Here is a 27,528-nt window from a genome sequence, read left to right on the forward strand (position 1 = left end):
CCTACCTCTGTGATGTTAATGAAGTGGGATTAGGGGCAGTTATGTTAATAAGGCAGGACTCAGTCTTCAAGATTAGGTTGTGTTTTAAATCAATTTCTTTTGAGATATAAATGAGAGAAGCAAGCAGAGAGACATGGGGACCTCATAACACCAAGAAAGCAACGCTGGGATCAGAGAGTGTCTTTTGGACCCCAAGGTCCCTGCACTGAGAAGCTCCTTGACCAGGAGAAGATTGATGACAAGGACTTTCCTCCAGAGCCAATAGAGAGAGAAAGCCATCCCGTGTAGCTGGGGCCCTGGATTTGGACTTCTAGCTGCCAAAAGTGTGAAAGAATAAATTTCTGTTTGTTAAAGGCATCTACTTGTGGTATTTCTGTTATAGCAGCCCTGTATGACTAAGACAGTCCTTAAAATGACATCTTTGCTTTTTAACACTTGAAAGAGGTCTTTCGTAGCAGATTTGACAATGCAATATGTTGTTTGATTTCTTTCTCCTTTTTATTTATTGTGCTTTAGGTAAAAGTTTGCAAAGCAAATTAGCTTCTCATTAAACAATAGACATATTGTTTTATGACATTGGTTGCCAACCCCGCGATGTGTCAACACTTTCCCCTTCTCCATCCTGGGTTGCCCATTTCCGTTTGTCCAGCTTTCCTGACCGTTCCTGCCTTCTCGTCCTTGTACATGGGCCAGTGTGCCTGTTTTGGTTCGTATATATGATATAACTACGTGTGTTATTGTTTGTTTTATATGCCTGTCTAATCTTTGAATGAAGGGTGAACCTCAGGAGTGACTTCAGTACTGAGTTAAAAGGGTAACAGGAGGCCATGGTCTTGGGGTTTCTCCAGTCACTGTCAGACCAGTAAGTCTGATATTTTTTTGTGAGTTTGAATTTTGTTCCACATTTTTCTCCAGCTCTGTCAGGGACCCTCTGTTGTGATCCCTGTCAGAGCAGTCAGTGGTGGTAGCTGGGCAGCATCTAGTTGTGCTGAACTCAGTCTGGTGGAGGCTATGATAGTTGTGTTCCATTAGTCCTTTGAACTAATCCTTCCCTTGTGTTTTTGGCTTTCTTCATTCTCCCTTGCTCCAGACGGGGTGCGACCAGTAAACGTATCTTAGTTAGCTATTGTCTTAGTCATCTAGTGCTGCTGTAACAGAAATACCACAAGTGGATGGCTTTAACAAAGAGAAATTTATTCTCTCACAGTCTAGTAGGTTACAAGTCCAAATTTAGGGAGCCAGCTCCAGGGGAAGGCTTTCTCTCTCTCTCTCTGTTGGACCTGGAGGAAGGTGCTTGTCCTCAGGGCTTTCTCTCTTGGCTCTGAAGGAAGATCCTTGTCATCCATCTTCCCCTGGTCGAGGAGCTTCTCAGGCACAGGGACCCCGTGTCCAAAGGATGCACTCTGCTTCTGGTGCAACTTTCTTGGTGGTATGAGGTCCCCAACTCTCTGCTTGCTTCCCTTTCATCTCTTGAGAGATAAAAGGTAGTGCAGGCCACACCCCAGGGAAACTCCTTTTACATTGGATCTGAGTAAGGGCGGTGTTACAATCCTACTCTAATCCTCTCAACATAAAATTACAATCACAAAATGAAGGACAACCACAGAATACTGGGAATCATAGCCTAACCAAGTTGACACGTATATTTTGGGGGACACAATTCAATCCGTGACAGCTGCTCAGAAACTTTTAAGACCCTAGACATTACTCACCAAAGTAGGATGTAGAATGTTTTCTTTATAAACTGTTATGCTAATTGAGCTAGGTATCCCACAAGACCATGGTCTTCAGCCTTCAGCCCATTAACTTGGTCCCTCAGGGAGTTTGTATGTATCTGTGAAGCTTCTATGACTTTGCCTTGGTCAAGCTGTGCTGACTTCTCCAGTGTTGTGTACTGTCTTACCCTTCACCAAAGTTACCATTTATCAATTGCCTAGTTAGTATTTTTCCCTCCTCATCCTTCCCCTCCCTTATAACCATCATTGTTTGTTTTCTTGACTGCGGTTTCCATGGGCATTGATTTTGGATCCAGGTAAAATGAAATCTTTGACAACTTCAGTATTTTTCCTGTCTATCATGATGTTCTTATTGGTCCAGTTGTGAGATTTTTGTTTTCTTTATGTTGAGATGTAATCCATACTGAAGGCTGTAGTTTTTTATTTTCATCAGTAAGTGCTTCGAGTCCTCTTCGTTTTCAGTAAGCAGAGTTGTGTCATCTGCTTATCGCAGGTTGTTAACGAGCCTTCCTCCAGCTGTGATGCCATGTTCTTCATATCGTCCAGCTTCTTGGATTATTTTTTCAGCATACAGATTGAATTAGTATGGTGAAAGGATGCAACCTTTTCCTGATTTTAAACTACCCAGTATCTCCTTGTTGTGTACCAATGACTGTCTCTTGATCTATATACAGGTTGCTCATGAGCACAATTAAGTGTTCTGGAATTCCCATTCTTCTCAATGTTATCCGTAATTTGTTACGATCCACACAGTCAAACGCCTTTGCATAGTCAATAAAACACGAGTAAATGTTTTTCTGGTATTCACTGCTTTCAGTCAAGATCCATGTAACACCGGCAATGGTATCCTACATTCCACATCCTCTTCCAAACCTGGTTTGAATTTCCGGCAGTTCCTTGTCGATGTAATGCTGCCATTGGTTTTGAATTATCTTCCACATAATTTACTTGTGTATGATATTCATGATATTGTCAATAGTTTCTGCATTCTGTTGGATCACTTTTCTTTGGAATGGGCACAAATATGGATCTCTTCCAGTCAATTGCCCAGGTAGCTACCTTCCAAATTCCTTGGCATAGATGAGTGAACACTTCCAGCATTGCCTCCGTTTGTTGAAACATCTCAATTGACATTCCATCAGTTCCTGGAGCCTTGTTTTTTGCCAGTGCCTTTAGTGCAGTGTGGACTTCTTCCTCCAATACCATCAGTTCTTGATCATATGCTACCTCTTGAAATGGTTGAATGTTGAACAATCCTTCAATACAGTGACTGTGTGTATTTCTTCCATCTTCTTTTGATGCTTCTTGCATCTTTCAATATTTTGTCCATAGAATCCTTCAGTATTGCAACTGGGATGCCTGAATTTTCTCTTCACTTCTTTCAGCTTGAGAAATATCGAGCATTTTCTTCCCTTTTGGTTTTCTATCTCTACGTCTTTGCACATTGCTATAATACTTTACTTTGTCTTCTCGAGCCACCCTTTGAAATCTTCTGTTTAGCTCTTTTATGTCATCATTTCTTCCATTTGCTTTAGCTACTCTGCTTTCAAGAGCAAGTTTCAGAGTCTCTTCTGACATCCGTTTTGGTCTTTTCTTTCTTTCCTGTCTTTTTAATGACCCTTTGCTCTCTTCATGTGTGATGTCCTTAATGTCATCCTACAACTCATCCAGTGTCCTGTCATTAGTGTTCAATCCATCAAGTCTATTCTTAGGATGGTCTCTAAAGTCAGGTGGGATATACACAAGGCTGTATTTTGGTTCTTGTGGACTTGTTTTAATTTTCTTCAGCTTCAACTTGAACTTGCATAAGAGAAATTTGATGGTCTCTTCTGCACTCAGCCCCTGGCCTTTTTCTGACTGATAATATTGAGCTTCTCCATCATCTCTTTCCACAGATATAGTCAATTTGGTTCTTTTGTATTCCATATGGTGAGGTCCAGGTGTATAGTTGCTGTTTATGTCCTATTTTCATTTTGGCAATAGAACAGTCTTGATTATTTTGGCTATACAATAAGTCCTTCAATGAAATGGATTGACCTACAGTGACTGCAACAGTGGGCTCAAGCATAACAATTGTGATGATGGCACAGGACCAGGCAGTGTTTCTGTTCTGTTGTACATAGGGTCACTATGAGTTGGAACTGACTCGATGGCACCTAACAACACCAGTAAGTCTTAAAATCGGGTAAAGTGATTTTCCGATTTTATTCATTTTCAAAATTGTTTTATCTATTTTAGTCCCTTTGCCTTTCCATCTAAATATTAGAAAAATTCTGAGTATATCTACAAAAATTCCTAGTAGAATTTAGATATAAATTGCGTTAATCCTCTATTTCAATTTGGGGAGAATTTACGTATTTACTATGTTGAGTCTTCTAACCTGTATCTCTCCATTTATTTATATCTTCATTGGGTTCTTTCTTCAGTGTTTTGTAGTTTTTAAGTATACAAGTCTTGTATATGTGTTTTTAGATTTATACCTAAGTCATTTTTATTTTATATTGAGTGATTTTAAATGATATTGTGCTTTGAATTTCAATTTCCACATGTCAGTTGCTAGTATATAGAAATTCAGTTGATTTTATACATTGGTCTTATATTATGAAACGTTTCTGAACTTAGCTTTTAGTTCTAGGAGTTATTATATAGATTCCTTAGAATTTCCTTTGTAGAAATCATGTCATCTGCAAGTAGGGACAGTTTTTTTTGTTTTTCTTTCTAATCCATGTGCATTTTCTTTTTATGTCTTAACTGCTGGGTAGAACTTTCTGTACTATGTTGAATAAGAGTGATAGAGTGGACACCCTTGCTGTTTTCCCTACCTTAGGGAGGAAAGAATTTAATTTTTCACCAACAACTATGGTGTTAGCTGTAGGTTTTTTTTGTTGATTCTTTATATGAAATGGAGGAAGTTCCTGTCTATTTCAGTTTTAAGGAGAATTTTTATCATGAATGGGTGTTGGATTTCATTAAATCCTTTTTCTACATCAATTGATATGATCATTTGATTTTTCTTTTTGGGACTAATAATATGGTGGATTACATCGATCAAATTTTGAATGTTGAACCAGCCTTGGATTCTAATAGGAGATGCCTATATTTGCTGTTGAGCCTATCCATTTTTAAAAATTTCAGTTACTATATTTTTCAGTTTTGACATTTCAATTTGGTTGTTCTGTATATCTTCTTTTTCTTTGCTGAGCCTTCTTATTTCTTCATTTGATTCTAGAATGTTCATTATTGCTTGTTGAACAATTTTTACATGGCTGCTTTAAAATTCTAGTCAAATAATTTTATTATATCCTTCATCCTGTTGTTCATATCTGTTATCTTTTCTCAAATTACAATTTTCCTGAGTGATTTTTTCTGGATAAGTAAAGCAGTATTGAAGAAAAACAAAGTAGAAGGCCTCACATTACCTGATCTCAGAACATACTATACTGACATGATAATCAAACAGCCTGGCGCTGGTACAGTGACAGATACATAGACCAGTGGAACAGAATTGAGAAACCAGACATAAATCCATCCACCTATGGTCAACCGATCTTCGACAAAGGGCCAAAGACCATTAAATTGGGAAGAGAGAGTCTCTTTAATAAATGGTGCTGGTAGAACTGATGACCATCTGTAAAAAAATGAATCAGGACCCATACCTCACACCATACACAAAAACTAATTCAAATTGGATCAAAGACCTAAATATGAAACCTAAAACTAGAAAGATCATGGAGGAAAAGATAGAGGCAACCTGGGGTCCCTAAAAAAAAAAAAAAAAAAAAAAACACCAAACCAAACCTGTTGCCACTGAGTAGATTTCAACTCATAGTGACACTATATTAACCCAGTACCCAGTGCTGTCGAGTCGGGCCCTAATATATGACATAAATAGAATACCAAACAAAATTGCACACATAGCACAAGTGAACTAGATAAATGAGACCTCCTAAAAATTAAACACTTATGCTAAACAAAAGGCTTCTTCAAAAGACTCAAAAGAGAACCTACGGATTGGAAAAAAATTTTTGGCTACAACATATCTAACAAGGGTCTAATCTCTAAAATTTATAGTAAACTTCAACATCTCAACAATAAAAAGACAAACAATCCAATTAGAAAATGGGCAAGAGATGTGAACAGACACTTCACCAAAGAAAATATTCAGGCAATTAACAAACATATGAAGAAATGCCCATGATCATTAGCTGTTAGATGCAAATCGAAACTACTGTGAGATACCATCTCACCCCAACATCACTGGCACTAATAAAAAAAAAAAAAACAGGAAATAACAAATGTTGGCAAGGTTGTGGGGAGATTGGAACTCTTATATGCTGTTGATGGGGATGTAAAACGATATGGAACTTCATCAAAAAGCCAGAAGTGGAAATACTATATGATCCAGCAATCCTACTCCTAGGTATATACCCTAAAGAAATAAGAGCCATCGCATAAATAGACATATGTACGCCGATGTTCATTGCAGCATTATTCACAATAGCAAGAAGGTAGAAACAATCCAAGTGCCCATCAACAGATGAAAGTATTAACAAACTATGGTACATACACACAATGGAATACTACGCAACGATAAAGAATAATGATGAATCTGTGAAATAGCTCACAACATGAATGAATTTGGAGGACATTATGCTAAGTGAAATAAGTCAATCACAAAAGGACAAATATTGTATTTGGACAAATATAGTCCTACTATAAAGTAACAACAAAAGGTTTACACACAGGAAAAAAAAAAATTCTTTGATGGTTACCAATTAGATAGAAGACACGAGTTAACATTGGTGAAGAGAAAGGCAATACATAATAAAGTACAGCATGACCAAGCTAAGAGAGGACACTGAGAAATATGTAAGAATAAAGGGTAACTACAGTAAGTACTATAGCTTAGACAATCCTGGAGCAATAGTATTAACAAACAATAATTTATAAATGGACAAATAGATAAACCAAGGGATGTGGGAGGATGCAAGGGAACACACCCACCTGCAAATATAGTTTTGGTGGTGGATATCTCTACACACATGATTGTAGGTGCAGTGCTTATAGAGCACACAAGGGGTAATGTCAGGGAAGCCTCTTAGACATAACCAAACACCTTGCGGGATGAAGTGCCTGGGGTAGAAGACAAAGGACCATAGACTTGGGGGGCATCTGTGTCAGTTGGCCTGGAAGTATAAAGTTATTTAAGCAACATAAGGTAAAATTTAATAATAAAAACAAAAACCAAACCCAGTGCCGTCGAGTCGATTCCAACTCATAGCTACCCTATAGGACAGAGTAGAACTGCATCATAGAGTTTCCAAGGAGTGCCTGGCGGATTCGAACTGCCGACCCTTTGGTTAGCAGCCGTAGCACTTAACCACTACGCCACCAGGGTTTCCAAATATAATAATAGATACTATATAATTTCTAGTTAAGGATTTATCTTTTTTAACTAGAAATTTTCCTCCTGTGCTGTATTCTTAAATGTACATTATTCCTAACATATACTAAGTTCACAAAACTGAACGAAACTTAAATGAATGAATAAATGATGCTATTTCTCCCTTCGAAGTTTTCTCTTCTCCTGACAGTCATTTTTATTACAAGGTGAAATGAAATTCTTAGAAAATCATGTATTAGTTTGTGCTTCCTGGGCTGCTTTGCTCTTTTCCATCGGTTGTTTCACCTGGCCCACACATGCATTTTAGGACTTCCTTCTCCATCCAGCGCTGTCCATTGCTGTAGCTCTTGTCTATTAGGATAGTAGTTTTTAAAACATAAGAATACTGTGCTTTTACACAAATCTTTTATAGTAAAATAGCTAAAATTTATTGAGTGTTTAATATTTTCTATGTACAGTGCTAATCATTTTATGTTTTAATCTCATTTGTTCTTCACAACCCATGAGATGTGGTGTTAACAGTATAGGCAGTCCCCAGGTTATGAACAAGAGCCATTCCTAACTGTGCCTTTAAGTTGAATTTTAAGTTGGTAACAGCTGCATACAGTTCTTATTTAGCCTTACTTTAGTGCAAGAAGGTTTGAAGCCTTTTCAGTGATTTAAAAACTGCACATGTAGCAAGTAAAGGTGATGAAGAATTTGTTTGGAGTAGGGGTTTGTTCAGTTGTTTCAAAGTGAGGGCAAGTTTACATAACATTAAAGGGCAAGTACAAGTTGTCCGTAAATTGGATGTAGCCCGGGGACTGCCTGTATACTCATTTTACAGAATGGCAAAGAAGTTTGGGGCAAAAGAGCTAGTAAATTGCAGACCAGGTTTTTGTTTTTTGGTTTTTTTTAAAAAAATTTTATTGTGCTTTAAGTGAAAGTTTACAAATCAAGTCAGTCTCTCACACAAAAACCCATATACACCTTGCTACACACTCCCAATTACTCTCCCCCATTGAGACAGCCCACTCTCTCCCTCCACTCTCTTTTCGTGTCCATTTTGCCAGCTTCTAACCCCCTCCACGCTCTCATCTCCCCTCCAGGCAGGATATGCCAACATAGTCTCAAGTGTCCACCTGATCCAAGAAGCTCACTACTCACCAGCATCCCTCTCCAACGCACTGTCCAGTCCAATCCATGTCTGAAGAGTTGGCTTCAGGAATGGTTCCTGTCCTGGGCCAACAGAAGGTCTGGGGGCCATGACCACTGGGGTCCTTCTAGTCTCAGTCAGACCATTAAGTCTGGTCTTTTTACAAGAATTTGGGGTCTGCATCCCACTGCTCTCCTGCTCCCTCAGGGGTTCTCTGCAGAAACAGGTTTTTAATCCCAGATCTGCCCATAGGGAGAGCTTTTTCATTCATTCATTTTTTTATTGAGGACCTAGGAATTCAACGGTGAACAAAATAGACAAAAGCCCTTGCATATGTGGAACTAACATTCTAGTGGTGAAATGAAAATCACAAGCAAGATGAGTAGTGATAAATGCTAAAGTGAGAAATATCAAGGAAGGGGAATAAGGGAATACATGTATGTGTGTATAGTATGCTTGCTGCAATTTAGATAAGGTGGGCAAGGAAGACTTCAATAAGGAGATCTTTGAGCAAAGACCTGAATGAGGTTAGGGAGTGAGCCAGGCAAGTGAAGGGAGTAGGTCTGAGACAGGGAGCAGCTGACTGATGCCTTAGTATGTATGAGGAATAGCAAGGAGGCTGGAGCTTAAATAAACAAGTAGAACAAAATGAGGTCAGAGAGGGATAATGGGGTGAGGACGGGCGGCATAAATCATGTAGAGCTTCATAGACCACTCTAAGAACTTGGATTTTACTTTTAGTGAAATAGAAACCATAAGAAAGTTTAGTAGAAAGGTGTCTTAGTAACCTAGTACTGCTGTAAAGAAAAATATTTCAGGTGGGTGGCTTTAAAGAACAGAAATTTATTTTATCACAGTTCAGGAGACGGAAGCTTGAATTTAGGTGTGTCTTTATGGGGAGGTCTTTCCTGGTCTATTTCAGCTTCTAATAGCTGCCAGGTAATCCTGGGCATTCCTATTGTAGATGTCTTCCTTTTCCTCTTGTGTGTGTCTCTGTGTCTGTTCTGGTCTTTTTATACCTCAGAAGTGATTGGGTTTAGAATTCACCCTATACTGGTATGCTGTCATTAACATGACAAAAGGAAAACTCTTTCCAAACAAGGCCATATTTACAAGTAAAGGGGTTAGGATTTCAACACTCTTTTAGGGGGGACACAGTTCAATCCGTAACAAGAGCCAACATGATTTGACACAGGTTCTAAGAAGTCTGCAATGTTAAGAACTTGAATCAAGGAGACCAGTTGGGAACTGTTGCAGTAATGCAGGCAAGAAATGGTGATGACTTGGATCAATGTGGTAAAAGTGGATGTAGGGAGAAGTAATGGGATTCTGAATATATTTTGAAGGTGGAGACAAGATTTCATAGTGGATTTCATATAGGATGGTAGAGCGAAGGAGCAATTGACTTCAAGGTTTTATACTTCCGTATTTAAAAGGAATGCAGAAGACATTGAAAGAAGCAAGTGGGAATGAAGGTTTTATCAGGAGCTGAGTATGGCCTTTAGCTCTATCCCTCCTTAAGATTTAAAACACCTTCACATACAACTCAGTGTTTAGTCCCTACAACTATGCTGTGAGATATGTAGGACATTGTTCTATAGGTGGAGGTAAGTGAGATAAGTGACGTAAAGGAGGCTAATGTATTGGTAAATGGCATATAAAGAAATGGAACCTAGTTTTTACTCATTTTTTTTTTATTGTACAGTAAGTGAAAGGTCACGGTTAAGTTAGTTTCTCATACAAAACTTTATGCACACATTGTTATGTGACCACAGCTGCTCTCCCTATAATGTGATCGCACATTCCTCCTTTCTGCCTTGTTTTTTCCGTGTCCATTCAACCAGATCCTGTCTCTTTCTGCCTTCTCATCCCACCTCCAAACAGGAGCTACCAATTTAGTCTCATGTATCTACATCAGCTAAGAAGCACGCACTTCCCAAATATTATTTTATTTCTTGTAATCCAGTCTAATCTTTGTCTGAAGAGTTGGCTTCAGGAATGGTTTTAGTTTTGGGCTAACAGAGAGCCCAGGGACCATGTCTTCTGGAGCCCGTCCAGTCTCAGTCAGTCCATAAGTCTAGTCTTTTTACTAGAATTTGAGTTCTGCACCCCACTTTTCTTCCGCTCCATCAGGGACTCTCTGTTTTGTTCCCTGTCAGAGCGGTCATTGGTGGTAGCCGGGCACCATCTAGTTGTTCGAGTCTCAGGCTGATGGAGTCTCTGATTCATGTGGCTCTTTCTATCTCTTGGGTTCATATTTTCTATGTGTCTCTGGTATTCTTCATTCACCTTTGCTCCAGGTGGGTTGGACCAATTGACACATCTTAGATCTCCACTTGCTAGCTTTTAAGACCCCAGACACCACTCACCAAAGTGGGATGCAGAACATTTTCTTAATAAACTTTGTTATGCCAGTTGATCTAGGTGTCCCCCATAATCATGGTTGCCAGACCCCCACCCCTCTACTCTGTCCATCGAGGTGTTCGGTTATATTCAGGAAACTTCTTAGCTTTTGGTTTAGTGCAGTTGTGCTGACTTCTCCTGTATTGTGTGTTGTCCTTCCTTTCACCTAAAATAATTCTTTTCTACCCCTTTCCCTCCCTTCCCATACTTGTAACCATAAAAGAATGTTTTCTTCTGTGTTTAAACCTTTTCTTGAGTTCTTACAATAGTGGTGTCATACAATATTTGTCCTTTTGTGACTGACTAATTTCACACAGCATAATGCCTTCCAGATTCACCCATATTACACGATGTTTCACAGATTCATTGTTGGTCTTTATGGTTGCATAGTATTCCATTGTGTGAATATACCATAGTTTGTTTATCCATTCATCCGTGGATGGGCACCTAGGTTGTTCCATCTAATTGCTATTGTAAACAGTGCTACAGTGAACATGGGTGTGCATATATCTGTTTGTGTGATAGCTCTTATTTCTCTAGGATATGTTCCAAGGTGTGTGATTGCTGGATCATATGGTATTTCTATTTCTAGCTTTTTAAGGAAGAGCCAGATCGATTTCCAAAGTGGAAACCATTTTACCTTCCCGCCAGCAGTGTATAAGTGTTCCAGTCGCTCCACAACCTCTCCAACATTTATTATTTTGTGTTTTTTGGAATAATGCTAGCCTTGTTAAGACGAGATGGTATCTCATTGTAGTTTTGATTTCCATTTCTCTAATGGCTAATGATGGTGAGCATTTCCTCATGTACCTGTCAGCCACCTGAATGTCTTCTTTGGTGAAGTGTCTGTTCATGTCCTTTGCCCATTTTTTAATTGTGTTATTTGTCTTTTTGTTGTTGAGGTTTTGTAGCATCTTGCAGATTTTAGAGATTAGGTGCTGATCAGATTTGTCATAGCACAAAGTTTTTTTCCCAGTCTGTAGGTTTTCTTTTCACTCTTTTGATGAGCATAGTATTTGATTTCTAGGAGCTCCCAGTTATCTAGTTTCTTTTCTGCTGTTTGTGCATTGTTAGTAATGTTTTGTATGCTATATATGCCATGTTTTAGGGCTCCTAGCACTGATCCTATTTTTTCTTCTATGATCTTTATCATTTTAGATTATATATTTAGGTCTTTGATCCATTTTGAGTTAGTTTTGTGTGTGCTGTGAGGTATGGATCTTGTTTCATTTTTTTGCAGGTGGCTATCTGCCAGCACAGTTTGTTAAAGAGACTGTCTTTTCCCCATTTAACAGACTTTAGGCCTTTGTCAAAATCAGCTGCTCATAGGTAGATGAATTTATGGCTGGATTCTCAATTCTTTTCCATTGGTCTATATAGCTGTTGTTGTACCAGTACCAGGCTGTTTTGCCTACTGTGGCGGTATAATAGGTTCTAAAATCAGGTAGTGTGAGACTTCCCACTTTGTTCTTCTTCAGTAATGCTTTACTGATCTGGGGCCTTTCCCTTTTCCATATGAATTTGGTGATCTGTTTTCCATCTCATTAAAAAATGCCATTGGAATTTGAATCAGGATTGCATTGTATCTGTAGATTGCCTTGGGTAGAATTGACATTTTCACAATCTTGAGTCGTCCTATCCATGAGCAAGGTATGTTTTCCCACTTATGTAGGCCTCTTTTGGTTTCTTGCAGTAGTGTCTTGTAGTTTTCTTTGTATAGGTCTTTTACGTCTCTGGTTAGATTTATTCCTACGTATTTATCTTCTTGGGGGCTATTGTAAATGGTATTGATTTGGTGATTTCTTCTTGGATGTTCTGTTTGTTGGTGTAGAGGAATCCAACTGATTTTTATATGTTTCATTGTATCCTGATATTTTGCTGATATCTTCTATTAGTTCCAGTAGTTTTCTTGTAGATTCTTTGCGGGTTTTCTGTGTATAAGATCATCTCATCTGCAAATAGGGTATAATGGATTGAATTGTGTCCCCCCCCACCCCCCAAATATGTGTTCAGTGGGTTAGGCCATGATTCCCAGTGTTGTGTGTTTGTCCTCCATTTTGTGATTGTAGCTTTATGTTGAGAAGATTAGAGTAGGATTGTAACACCACCCTTACTCAGGTCACCTCCCTAATGCAAGGGAAAAGGGAGCTTCCCTGGGTATGGTCTGTACCACCTTTTTTCTCTCAAGAGATAAAAAGGAAACAGAAGCAAGCAGAGCGTTGGGGACCTCATACCACCAAGAAAGGAGCACCAAGAGTAGAGTGCATCCTTTGGACATGGGGTCCCTGCACCTGAGAAGCTCCCTGACCAGGAGAAGATTGAGAACAAGGACCTTCTTCCAGAGCCAACAGAGAAAGATTTCCCCTGGAGCTGATGCCTTGAATTTGGACTTAAAGCCTACCAGATTGTGAGAAAATAAATTTCTCTTTGTTAAAACCACGCACTTGTGGTATTTCTGTTACGGCAGCGCTAGCTAAGACATCAGGATACTTTTACTTCTTCCTTACCAATTTAGTTGCCCTTTCTTTCTTTATCTAGCCTAATTGCTCTGGTTAGAACCTCCAGCATAATGCTCAATAAGAGTGGTGATAAGAGGCATTCTTGCCTGGGTCCCGTTCTCAAGGGGAATGCTTTCAGATTCTCTCCATTTAGGATGATGCTGGCTGTTGGCTTTGTGTAAATGCCCTTTATTATGTTCAGGAATTTCACTTATGTTCCCATTTTGCTGAGAGTTTTTATCATGATTGGGTGTTGGACTTTGTCAAATGCCTTTTTCACATCAATTGATAAGATCCTGTGGTTCTTGTCATTTGTTTTATGTGATGGATTACACGGATTGTTTTTCTAATGTTGAACCACCCCTGCATACCTGGTATGAATCCCACTTGGGCACGATGAATTATTTTTTTGATATGTTGTTGAATTCAGTTGGCTTGGATTTTGCTGAGGATTTTTATGTCTGTGTTCATGGGGGATGTTGGTCTGTAGTTTTCTTTTTTGTGGTATTTTTACCTGGTTTTGGTATCAGGGTTATTATGCTGGCGTCATAGAATGAGTTTGAGAGTATTCCATCCTGTTCTATGCTCTGAAATACCTTTAGTGGTAGTGGTGTTAACTCTTCTCTGAATGTTTACTAGAATTCTCCAGTGAACCCCTCAGAGCCAGTACTTTTTTCTGTTGGGAATTTTGTAGTTACCTTTTCAATCACTTCTTTTTTTTTAAGTTGTTTTTATTTGTTCTACCTCTATTTGTGTTAGTTTGATTTCTACTTTTGTGGCTTTATGGTCAGAAAAGATGCTTTCTCTAATATTTTGATGTTTTGGATTCTGGTAAGGGTTGCTTTTGGCCCAATATGTGGTCTATTCTGGAGAATGTTCCATGTGCATTGGAAAAGAAAGTATACTTGGCTGCTGTTGGGTGGACTGTTCTGTATATGTCTATGAGGTCAAGTTGTTTATTTGTGGCATTTTAGATCTTACAAGTCTTTATTAAGCTTCTTCCTGGATTTTCTGTCCTTCACGGAATGTGGTGTATTGATTGTGGAGCTGTCTATCTCTCTTCTCAGTGCTGTTCGAGTTTGTTTTAGGTATTTTGGAGCCATGTCATTGGGTGCATAAACATTATGGTTATGTCCTCCTGGTGTATTGACCCTTTAATCATTATATAGTGCCCTTCCTTATCCTTTGTGGTGGATTTTACTTTAAAGTTTATCTTGTCAGAGATTAATATTGCCATTCCTGCTCTTTTTTGATTGTTGTTTGCTTGATATATTTTTCCATCCTTTGAGTTTTAGTTTGTTTGTGTCTTTAAGTCTCAGGTGTGTATCTTGTTAGGCAGCATATGGAAGGATCGTGTTTTTTAAATTCATTCTGCCACTCTCTGTCTCTTTATTGGTGCATTTAGCCCATTTACATTCAGCATAGTTATTGATAAGTGAGAGTTTAATGCAGTCATTTTGATGTCTTTGTGCTGTTGATAGTTTCTTTGTTCCACTTAATTTTCTGAGCTGAGTCGTTTTTCTTTATTTTCTTTTCATCTTTTTCACTGTTGTTGATTTTGTATTTTCTGGGTCTTTATGTTTTTCTTATTTTTTATTTTGATGTGTAGGATTGTTAGTTTTCATTGTGTTTACCTTAATATTTACCCCAATTTTTCTGAGTTTAAATCAATCTTTTATTTCTTTATATCGCTCTAACTTCCTCCCCATATGAAAGATCTCTGACTACATTTTTTAGCCGTATTTTTTGTTTTAATGTTGTCATCTTTTACTTACTGACATTTCTGTTTCCCTGTTTTTAGTGTTTTAGCTTTGATTTATTTTTGTGATTTCCCTATCTGGGTTGATATATGGTTGCTCTGTCCCGTGTTCTGGTCTTGGGTTATTATCTGATGTTATTGATTTTCTAACTGGAGTATTCCCTTTAGTATTTCTTGTAATTTTGGTTTGATTTTTGCAGATTCCCTAAACTTCTGTTTATCTGGAAATGCCCGAATTGCACCATAATATTGGAGAGAAGGTTTTACTGGATATATAATTCTTGGCTGGCAATTTTTTTCCTTCAAGGCTTTATTTATGTCATACCATTGCGTTTTTGCCTGCATGGTTTCTTCTGAGTATTCCAAGCTTAGTCTTATTGACTCACCTTTGTAGATGACTTTTCATTTATCCCTAGCCACTCTTAAAATTCTCCTTAGGTTTTGGCAAGTTTGATTATAATATGTCTTGATGACTTTCTTTTGGGATGTACCTTGTGTGCTTTCGATGAGCATCTTGCATAGATATCTTTTCATGTTTCACAATATCAGGGATGTTTTCTGCCAACAAATCTTCAACAATTCTCCCTGTATTTTGTATTCTACCCCCTGCTCTGACATTCCAATCACTCATAAGTTATTGCTCTTGATCGAGTCCCACATAATCCTTAAGGTTTCTTCATTTTTTTTTACAATCCTTTTTTCTGATTTTTCCTCAAATAAGTTGGTGTCAAGTGCTTTATCTTCAGTCTCACTATTTCTGACTTCCATTGCCTCAATTCTGCTCCTGTAACTTTCTACTGAGTTGTCTAATTCTGAAATTTTAATTGTTAATCTTCTGGATTTCTGTCTACTGTCTATCTATGGATTCTTGCCGTCTTTCAAATTTGTCATTATGATCTTCTGTAATCTTAAGTTCCTCTGTTGCTTTGTCTGTGCGTTCCTTGGCTTGTTCTGCATTTTGCCTGATCTCTTGAAGAGTTCTGTATATTAATCTTTTATATTCTACTTCTGGTAGTTCCAGGAAGTTCACTTCCTGTGGAAGATTTCTTGAATCTTTGTTTTAAAGCTTGCCGAAGCCATCATGGTCTGCCTCTTTATGTGATTTCATATTGACTGTTGTCTGTGAGCCATCAATAAGTTGTTGTACTTATTTATTTTATGTTTCCTTACGGTGTCCTAGGTTCTTGTTTTTTGTTGTTTTGATATGCCCAAATTGGCTGCTCATGTGAGCTAGTTTGATTATTGATGCCTTTGAAGTTCTAATGTCCTGTCACCAGGTGGTTAGATCTGTTGCTAGGTATGTGAGCCCAAGAGTCCATTTACTTCTCTTGTATGGGCTCAGCTCGTGTGTCCAGGTAGTCGGACACTAAGTTTGTGGTGCAGGCTCTTACCTACAGTCCTAGATGGGCAGGGGTGATTGGTGTAGGCACAGGTATCTGGCTGCAGTAGTGAGCTACACGCTGAGTAAAGCAGAGGGCTGACAGCTGCCCCTGAGTGTCTGTGAGGAAAGTGTATCCCTGTTCCCTAGAGTGCATAGGTGGGTGGGTTTTGCAGCTGGACTATGGGCACCCAGTGCTGTTGACTGTAAGGACTGGGAGGCACCACTTTTTCTTGGACCCTTGTCGTGGGTGGCTAGGTGGCGTTGGTGGAGCCCCTAGCCACTGATGTGTTTAGGTGAGGACCCTGCTTCAGGTATGTACCCTGTTGTACTGTGCTAATGAGGGCCTACACTGTTGAAAAGGGCCCACACAGGTCTATGCATGGGTAAGAGGCATTCAAAATCCATGGACCCCTTATGCCTGTGCCTAGGCAAAGGAGCTGTACCAGCCCTGAGTTCCCAGCTTAGGGGAACTGGCAGATTATTTTTTCCTGTTTGTTAATTTGTTCCCTCCCCAAAGCTGGGAGAATGGCTCAGGATGCGTGACAGGCCCTAATTCTGGCACTGGGGGTGCAGCAATCTCTGGAGCTGGTCCCGGCACCTGGTGGAGAGCGGGGAGGGGGCAGGCGAACAGGAGAGAGGTTTTTCCCAAAGGGGCATTTTTTGATCTACACGGTAGGTTACATGCATATACTTATCTTTTGCTGATTGAGCGCCACTTTTCACTGGTTCTGTAGACTTGAGTAGACTCTTCGCTGCTCGATCTCTGCTCATGTGCAAAACGCGTCTCGAGTGCCACTGCTTGCCTCACCACTCGCGCCAGCCGATCCGGCCTGCAGGGTGCTGTTTCCTGCCAGGTCAGGTCTGGCAACTCCTCACTGCTTCTGAGCCGTCTCTTACTCCACCTGCTGCTCAGTCCAATTCCTCAACTTTGTGCTTTGTTTTCTGGGCTCCTAGATTGTCATATATAATCGATTCACTTGTTTTTTCAGGTCTTTGTTGTAAGAGAGACCACAGGAAGCATCTGACTACTCAGCCATCTCGGCCCCACCTCCTTACTCATCCTTATTTTCTCTTTTTTACTATTATCATGTCACAGTGTGATTTCAAGCCTTCTTATTATCCTGATAACTTTTCTGACATAATTCAGTTCTGTATGTAAAGTATAGTGCTCAAAACTGATTAAAATTTGCTTCCTTTTCCTCTTCCAATTTGTTTTACTGTTTGCTGTCCTAATGTCTCAACATTTTCCAAAGACAAATTCTCTATGCCTACTAGAAAAACAAGGTAATATGTTTAAGTTGATGTGATTTTGCTCAATTTAAACTCCATCATACATTGTCCTGGAGGTGCAGTGGTTAGGCACTTGGTTGCTAACTAGAAAGGCTGGTAGTTTGAACCCACAAAGTGACTCCATGGGAGAAAAGACCTGGCAATGTACTCTGTGACATGGGGTCACTTTAAGTTGAAAATCAACTCAATGGCACACAACAACATACTGTTCTTCCATACCTAAAGAATAGCCTGTCTTTTATGGCTAAAGAGCTAAATTAGTATTTGGCGAATGTGGCTTGGCATAATATAAACATTTTTGCACTATGAGACAATTTTTTTTACCAAAGTAGCTGGCTTAAGGTTAAACTGTTTAGTGTAATCTTCTAACTGTGTGAGAATATAGACTACTTGTGCCAGAATGTTTGTTTTCTGGGCCCAAAATCTTGCTTTTTTGTTTAGAAAGGGCATTAAACTGAAGGACTCCCTTAACGTGATATTTGGCTCATTTCTCATTCCTTTGATAGTCCTACTGAATAATTTTTTCTTTTGAGAGGAAACCATGTTTCTTCATTCACTAGATACTTAATGAAATATGGGTTTTACTTTTGCTCTTGGGTTTTATTTTTGGTTTTTTGTTTGCTTGCTTTTTGTTTGTTTTGGCTTGGTTGGTTGGTTAGTTTTTTATTCTTCACTTTCATCAAGCCTAATTGCCATTAGGAATCAATCTAAACTGGGTCTATGAGCTATTAAATGTTAGTAAGACTTGGTCTATGACTTGGTCTATGAGTTATTAAATGTTAGTAAGACTCACCTGTAGCAGTGAGAATACTCTATTTTTTAGTTAACTCAAAATTTTTTTCCATAAAATTCATCATGATGCTAAAAAAAATCAGATTTGTTTTTCTTGAATGAGGTATAAAAATGTGTTCATGACGCCCAAAATTCATGATAACTGGGCCCATGCTAATTATATATATTTTATTGAAACTAGAAAATTGGAGGAAAGATGTGATTGGTTAGGGAATTGAAGTCTTTTATTCACTTATGTGTGTTTTCTCAGAGGCATTAGTTTTGGAAAAATATGTTTTTTATATATGTATATAATATTAGATGCTTTAGCCTTAGCCCTGTATTATTAAGGTAGCACAGAATTTAGTGAATATTTAATAAGTTATTAGTTTATTGGCTTTAGAAATCTCAATTTTTCATGTTGGTTTATATCATATACCCAAAAAACCTCTCCTAAAATTTTTATTTTATATTTATACCTATAATTTAATGCAAATATTTAAATATACATTTATATATATATATTTAACTATAGTGTTCCTTCTCTTTTCCTTTATTCCTTCTCTCTGTGCTCCCTCTCTCTTTCATCTCTCTCCCCACATACCTGGTAGGTGCTCTTCCATGTATTTTTCATGTTTGCATATAAGTTTCAAACATTTATATGCTTATATATACATAAGCATATGTGGGGATTTGTAGAGTCATTATTTTGTTTTGTAAGTATGGAATCTTGCATACTTTCCTGTATCCTGCTTTTTTTTTTACTCTAACTCGTGGAAATCTCTGTGAGTCTAACCAGTATAGCTCTATTTCAGTATCTTTTAATGAAAATTTAATAGTCCTTAGTAGAGATGTATTATCAATAGTCAGTTCTCCTATTAATAAATACTGTGTTAGCAGTTTTATATCTCTGTGAAGAAATAGTAAATAGTCAAACACATATACACATACATAACCATGTACCTGCACTCATACAATTACATTCTAATGCTTTTATTTCTGGGGATATTGCTAGGGAAGAGGTTATATGTTTTAAGAGATGTTCTTCCAGAAAGGTTGTAATATAATAATTCGCATATCCATCAGCAATGTAGAGACACCCCTTATACCATCAGCAGTAGGTTTTATTAAACTTTTAATGATAACAAAGTTACTTTCCTGTGATTATGTAACTATTAAATTATAAAGGTAGGATTAAAACACTCAAGATCAGGCTCTTTCATCGTTTCAAAATGAAATATTTGATGAAAAGTACTTTGAAAACTAAAAATGTATACAAATTGATATGGTTATTTCATGACCATCATCTCATCCTCAGTATCTCTGAGTTTTATTTCGAATGTAATGGTTAATGTACAATAAAACTTAGGCCCAGTTATTTATAGCAAAGCACTTTTATTTTGATGAAAGAACAGTATTCATGTGTTCTTTCAAGATTTGCTCTATGAATCAAATGTTAGAATTATTTTTATATAAATCTTAATAATTGGTTCTTTTAAATGTTTTTTAGAACAGAAGAAAGTTAAAGTAAAAAAACCAAAACCTGAATTTCCTGTATACATGCCTTTAGAAAGTACATACATCGAATCTTATGATCATGGAACTTCTATAGAAGAAATTGAAGAGCAAATGGATGATTGGCTGGAAAGCAGGAACAGAACACAGAAAAAACAGGTAAAGAATTTTTACAGCTTGTAATTGAGTAAAATACATACAGAAAAGTGCATAAAATGCATATATTCAGCTTAATGAACAATCACAAAGTGAACCAAGTTAACATTCTCTAAGATCAAGAAATAGAACACTTCCAGTGTCCGGAAGCCTCTCATACTTTCTTTCAGTACCACCTTCCTCTTCCTTCACAAAGGTAACAATTGTCCTGATGTCTAACACTATTAGTTTTGCCTGCTTTTTGAAGTTTAGCTAAATAGAATCATCCCATTGTGTATTCTTTTGTGTCTGACTTCCTCTACTCAGTATCTTATTTGTGAGATTTATCCATTATTATTACATTTAGCAATAATTTGTTCATTTTCATTGCTGTATGTTAGTCAAATTATAAATATACCACCATTTATGTCATACATTTGTGTTGTTTCTGGTTTGGGGCTACAGTGAATAATTTTCCTATGAATGTTCTTTTTCGTATATTCTAGTATAAAAACCCAGTGCTGTCGAGTAGTATGCATATGTATAAATTTATATTTTTGGAGTTAAGTTGCAAGGTCATGGGGTATGTATAGTTCAACTTTAATAAATACTACTGCATAAATAAAATGTTCAGTTTCCCAGAATGTTTGTATCAATCTTTACTTCACTAGCAGGGTATAAAAATTACAGTTACCTTGTATCCTTGCCAATACTTAAGTTTTTTATATTTTAACCATTCTGGTAGGTTTGTAGTGGTAGTTAATTATGGTTTAATTTGCATAGCTCTTATGAATAATATAATTGAGCACCTTTTCTTATGTTTATTTGACATTGATTTTCTCCTTTGTGAAGTGTCTCTTCAAGTCTTTTTTTTTAATTGGGTTGCCTGACTTTTATCTTACTGGTTTATGAACGATTCTTTATATATTTCAGGAATGAGTCTTTTGCACATACTTTCTCCCACTCTGGCTTGCCTTTCACTCTCTTTAATAGTGTCTTTTGATGGTCAGAAGTTATTAATTTTAATGTAACTTTAATCATAAATCTTTTGTTGTCTTTTGTGTATGAACATCACAAAAGTGTACACATGTGTACCTTTTTTTTTATTTGGTGATTTTTGTGTACAGTTTAAGAATCTTTTCCTACTTTGAAGTCATAAAGATATTTCCATATCCTATATTCTAGAAGCTTTAATGCTCTGCTTTTCACATTTACATACGTATAATCCTCCTGTAAATCATTTTGTTGTTTGATGTTAAGTAGTGATCAAGTTGTATTTTTTTTTTCCGTAGAGTTTTCCAAACCAGTTGGCCCAGTATAAATTAATGAGAAGACTGCTTCCTACAGTTTTACTAATGCCACCTTTGTCATAAAACAAGTGTCCGTAACTATGTGGATCTGCTTCTAGACTTTCTACTTTGTTCCATTCATCTACTTCTCCATTCTTTGCCGATATCACACAGTTTTAATTATTGTAGCTTTCTAATACGTATCTAGCATAATAATTCTCCAGCTTTTTTTTCCTTCTTTAAGATTGTTTTATGTTTTAGCTATTTTTACCACTTTACATTTCCATATAAACTTTAAAAGCAGCTTGTCATTTTCCACAGATTATTCAGCTGAGTCTTTTGATTGGGATTACATCGAATACATAGATCAATTTTAGAAGTATTGACATCTTGATGGTATTGAGTCTCTAAGCCATGAATAGATCCATTCATTTAGATCTTTTAATATTTCTTTTAGTAATGTGTTGCAGCTTTTTGTGAGTACATATTGCACATTTTTTTCCTGAGATTTATACCTGGGTGTTTGGTGTTTTTAAATAACTGGTATTGTTTCTTAAATTTCCATTTTTAATTTGTATTTGGTATGCAGTAATACAATTGATTTTTGTATAACTATGTTGTATCTAGCAACCTTCCTAAATCTCTTTATTAATTCTTTAGTTTATCTGTATATTACACATTTTCTGTCTTTGTGCTAATTAGGATCTCCAGTGAGGTGTAGAATAGCAGAGGTGATAAAACATACCCTTGTTTCATTCACAATCTTAAAGAAAACTTTCATCATTGAAATTATTTGTTAAGCTTTTATCATTTTACTATTAAACATTTTTTTTTTACCCAGTAGTTCTTTAATAACATTTTTATTGAGATACACTTCACATAACATAAAATTCACCATTTTTAAGTGTACGCTTCAGTGGTTTTTAGTATATTCATTATGTTGTGCAGCCATCACCACTGGTTCAAGAACATTTTCATCACTCCAAAAAGAAACCCTGTACCTATTAAACATAGAGTTAATCTTCATTATTTGTGGATTCTGTATTTTCAAATTAACTTACTTGTTCACGTTTAATCGTAACCCCCAAATCCATACTCATGTCGCTTTTGTGGTCATTCACGGACATTTTCATGTGCAGAATGATGCAATATTTGAGTTGCCTGATGTGCACAGGCCCGGCTGAGGCTGAACAGGCTGGTTCAGTACTCACTAATTCAGTGTTCCTGGGGACTTTATAGTATAGAACTACTTCAGATAATGAGAATCAACTGTAATTCCACTCCCACCCTCCCCACAACCCCTGGAAACAACTAACCTACTTTCTATTTCTATGGATTTATGCATTCTGAACATTTCATATGATTGGAATCATACAATATGTGACCTTTCATGTCTTCTTTTTAACTTAGCATAATGTTTGCAAAGTTCATCTGTGTCGTAGCATATAAAAGTTCTTCATTTCTTTTTATGACTGAGTAATATTCCATTGTATGGATACATCACATTTTGTATTCGTTTGTTAGTTAACGGACATTTGGATTGTCTCTATTTTTGGCTATTTGGACAGTGCTGCTGTGAATATTGGTGTACAGGTTTTTTTGTTTTGTTTTGTTTTCTTAACATCTCTTTGGTACATAACTAGGAGTAGAATTCCAGTGTCATATGGTAATTCCGTAGGGTTTTTTTTAATGGTAATTCTATGTTTAAGTTTTTGAGAAACTGCCAAATTATTTTCCAGTAGCAGCTGCACTAGTTTACATTCCCACCAGCAGTGTATGATAGTTTTAATTTCATTACATCCATGCTTTTTTTTCCTTTATTATTATTGTTATTATTATTATTATGCTATCCTGGTAGGTTAGGGTTAGAGTTCATAATTTGAGTCTCTTTCTCTCTCCTTTTTTTTTTTTTTTTGGTCAGTCTAGCTAAAGGTTTCTCAATATATTTTTATCTTTTCAAAGAGACAACTTTTTGTTTTGTTGATCTCTATTGTTTTTTTTTTTTATTTTCTCTCTGATCCTTATTATCTCTTTTCTTCTGCTTGCTTTGGGTTTAGTTTGCTCTTTTTCTAATTTCTTAAGGTGAAAGGTTAAGGTAAACATTTACAGGTATAAATTTCTCTTTGAGCACTGCTTTTGTTTGATCCTTTAAGTTTTTGTTACAAGCTCAGCTGCTAACCAAAAGGTCAACAGTTCGAATTCACCGGCCGCTCCTTGGAAACCCTGTGGGGCAGTTCTACTCTGTCTTACCAGGTTACTATCAGTCAAAATCGACTCAACAGCAACAGGTGTAAGTTTTTATATATTGTGTTTTTATTTCATTCTCTTCAAACTATTTTCTAATTTCCCTTGTGATTTCTTCTTTGACTCTTTGGTTATTTAGAAGTATTGCTTAATTTTTATGTATTTGTAAATCTTCCAAATTTCCTTTTATTATTCTAATTTCACTCCATTATTGTTAGACAATATACTTTATGTGATTTCACTTTCTTAAAACATATTGAGACTTGTTGTATGGCCTAACAGATGGTATATTTTGGAGATTGTTCCATGTGATCTCGAGAAGAATGTGTTTTCTGTTGTTGTTGAGTAAGGTGTTCTATAAATGTTTGTTAGATCTAATTGGTATATAGTATTGTTAAAGTCTTCTATTTCCTTGCTTATTTTTTGTCTAGTTGTTCTATCCATTATTGAAAGCGAGGTGTTGAAGTCTCAAGCTATTATGGTTAAATTGTTTATTTTAAGTTCTGTTTGTTTTTGCTTCATGTATTTTGGGATTCTGTTGTTAGGTGCATATGTGTTTATAATTCCTATATCTTCTTGATGGCTTAACCCTTTTATTTTCTTATACTGTCCTTTTTATCTCTAGGAAAAATTTTTGTCTTACAGTCTATTTTGCTGGACATTTCTATAGCCACTCCAGCTCTGTTTTGAGAACTGCGTGCATGGAATATTGTTTTCTGTTCTTTCACTTTCAACCTATTTGTTTTCTTGAATCTAAAGTGAGTCTCTGGTAGACAACATATACTTGGATCTTGATTTTTAAATCCATTCTACCAATTTCTTCTTTTTAGTTGGAGAATTTACTCCTTGTATATTTGATATAAATAAGGAAGGAGTTACTTCTGCTATTTTGCAATTTGTTTTGTATACATCTGTCTTTTTTTTGTTCCTTAATTCCTCCATTACTGCCTTATTTTTTATTAAATAGATATTTTAATTCCCTTTTAAATTATTCTTTTTTTAATTATACCTTTTTATTTTCTTAGTGTTCCCCCCTGGGAATTACGGTTAACGCCTTAATTTATAACAATTTAGTTTGGATTAATAGCAACTTAATTTCAATAGCTTTCAAAAACTTTGCTCCTGTATAGCTGTCTCCACTTAACCATCTTTATGTTGTTACTGTTACAGTTTACATCTTTATGCATTGTGTGTCCATCAGCCTTAATTTATGATTACTGCTTTGTGCAATTGTCTTTTAAATCAAATAATGAAAAGGAATTACAAACAAAAAACACATTTATACTGTCTTTTATATTTTCCTATAAAATTACCTCTCCGGATGTTCTTTGTTTCTTCATGTGGAGTTGAGTTACTGTCTGATCCTTTCATTTCATCTGAAGGACTTTCTTTATTTAGCATTTGTTTTAAGGCAGGTATACTAGCAACAAACTGTCTTTGTTTATCTGTGAATGTCTTAATTTTTCCTTTATTTCGGAAGAACAGTTTTGCTGAATATTGAATTCTTTATTGACAGCTTTTTCTTTTAGCGATTTGAATATGTCATTTCACTGCTTTCTGGCTTCCCTGCCTTCAAATTAGAAATCTGCTATTATTCTTATTCAGGATCCCTTGTACACAGTGGTTACTTCTGTTTTGCTGTTTTCAAGATTCTCTCTTTGTCTTTAGCTTTCCACAGTTGGATGATCATTTATCTAGGCATAGATCTCTTTGAGTTTATCCTATTTGGAGTTTGTAGAGCTTCAAATATGGGAAGTTTTCAGCCATTATTTCTTCAAATGTTCTCTCTCTCTCACTCTTATTCTCTCTCTTTCCTTCTTCTGGGACTTTCATTTCTCTGTGTTAGTACTGCTGATGGTGTTCCACAGATCTTTGAGGTTCTGTTCACTTGTCCTCATTCTTTTATTTTTATTGTCTCTTTTTTTTTTTTTTTTTAATTTTAGCTGTTCTAGTAGACATGCAGTGATATCTCTTTGTGGAATTAATTTGCATTTAGACCTAGTGATGTTGAACGTCTTTTTATGTACTTATTGGTCATCTTGGTTAAAATCTTTCTTCATGTCTTTTGCCTGTTTTCTAGTTGGATTGTTTTTTGTTTTTTTACTGTTGAGTGTTGTGAGTTCTTTATATATCCTAGATATTAGCCCTTTATCAGATTTGTTGTTTGTTAACATTTTCTCCCAGACTGTAGGTTGTCTGACAGTCTTTGACAGAGGAAAAATTTTTTAATTCTGTTAAGTAGTTTATTGGATTTTGTTTTGTTTTTTCTCTTATAGGCTGTTCTTTTGGGTCCTGCATAAGAATGCTTTTACAAATCCATAAGGCCCAAACAGTTTATCCTACATTTTCCTTTAGAAGCTTTATAGTTTTATATTTAGATATATGATCTACTTTGAATTAATTTTTGAATAAGATGTGAGTTTTAGGTCAAAGTTCTTTTTTTTTTTTTTTTTGGTTTGTGAATAATCCAATTATTTCAGCACCATTTGAAAGGCTATCCTTTTTTCTTTATTTTTATTTTCTGTAAGAGCTGTGTAAATGCAGTTATTTTTTCGTAAGTATTTAGAAGAAATCACTGGTGAAGCGATCTGGTTTTTCTTGGAGTGATGATTTGTACTCGAGATTAAATTTCTTTAATACTTATAGGATCATACAGATTTTATATTTCTTCTTGTATCAGTTTAGGTAATTTGTTTTTTACCCAGGAATTTGTCAATTTATTTAAAATCTGAAATTTGTCAGTTTAGAATTGTTTATAATATCTTATTTTCATTTAATTATTTAATATCTATAGCAGTAGAACTTTCTGTAAAGATGGAAATGTTCTATAGTTTTGCTGTCCACTATGGTAGTCAAGGAAACCCTGGTAGCGTAGTGGTTAAGTGCTACGGCTGCTAACCAAAGGGTTGGCAGTTCGAATCCGCCAGGCACTCCCTGGAAACTCTATGGGGAAGTTCCACTCTGTGCTATACGGTTGCTGTGAGTCAGAACTGACTCCATGGCACTGGGTTTGGTCTGGTTTTTGATGGTAGTGAAGAGGCACATGTGGCTATTGAGCAGTAGATATTTGACTAGTATGACTGAAGTACTGAATTTTTAAATTTTATTTCATTGTAAGTAATTTAAATTTTATTTTCAGTAGCCACATGTCACTAGTGGCTACCATATTAGACAGCATATGTCCATAGGGTCTATAATGATGTTCTTTTTTTTATTTCTGTTACTGAATATTTGTGTTCTTGTTCTCTCTTTTTCTCTCATTCATTAGTATTTCAGGAGTTTTTCAAATTGTTAGTGTTCTTAAAGAGCTATCTTTTGACTTAGTCGAGTATGTCAAATGCTTTTTTCCTATATTACTAATTTTTATTCTTTTATTATTTTATTTGAGTTTAATTTATAATTCTTATCTAGCCTCTAAAAATGGAGTTATTATATTGATTTTCAGTCTTTTTGTAATATATCCATTAAAGATTATAAGTGTCTCTCTAGGAATGTCTTTAAGTTCCTAGGTGGCACAAATACTTTGTATTCATTTACCAACCTAGAGGTTGGTGGTTCAAACCCACCCAGTAGAAAGACCTGATGGTTTGCTTCGGTAAGGATTACAGCCAAGAAAACCCTATGGAGCAGCTCTACTCTGTAACACATGGGGTCACCATGAATCAAAACTGACTGTATAGCAAAGGGTTTGGTGGTTTTTCTTTTAGTTTTTTTGATTTAGGAATGTCTTTAGTAATAAAGCCACAAGTTTTGATATGTTGTGTTTTCATTTACTATTTAGTTAAAAATATTTCTAATTTTCATTGTGATTTCTTTGTTGACCCATTGACTCCTTAGAAGCATATTTCTCAATTTATGAACACATAGAAATGCTCTAGTCATCTTTTTTGTTATTAATATCTATCCTAATTGTCTTGTGGTCAGAGAACTCACTCTGATTTCTGTCCTTGGTAATGAGTTGAGACTTG

General features: G+C 36.3%; 1 protein-coding gene across 3 annotated transcripts in view; it reads left to right on the plus strand.

Moving 5' to 3' along the window:
- Positions 1-27,528, plus strand: part of DNAJC1 (DnaJ heat shock protein family (Hsp40) member C1) — a 323,430-nt gene that overhangs the window by 142,137 nt on the left and 153,765 nt on the right. For all 3 annotated transcript variants that reach the window (XM_049881877.1, XM_049881878.1, XM_049881879.1), the window contains one exon: positions 19,888-20,051. In XM_049881877.1, coding sequence (XP_049737834.1) covers positions 19,888-20,051 — 164 coding nt within the window. The remainder of the gene's footprint in view (positions 1-19,887; positions 20,052-27,528) is intronic.

The sequence above is a fragment of the Elephas maximus genome, chromosome 4, assembly GCF_024166365.1.
Source record: "Elephas maximus indicus isolate mEleMax1 chromosome 4, mEleMax1 primary haplotype, whole genome shotgun sequence".
NCBI lineage: Eukaryota > Metazoa > Chordata > Mammalia > Proboscidea > Elephantidae > Elephas > Elephas maximus.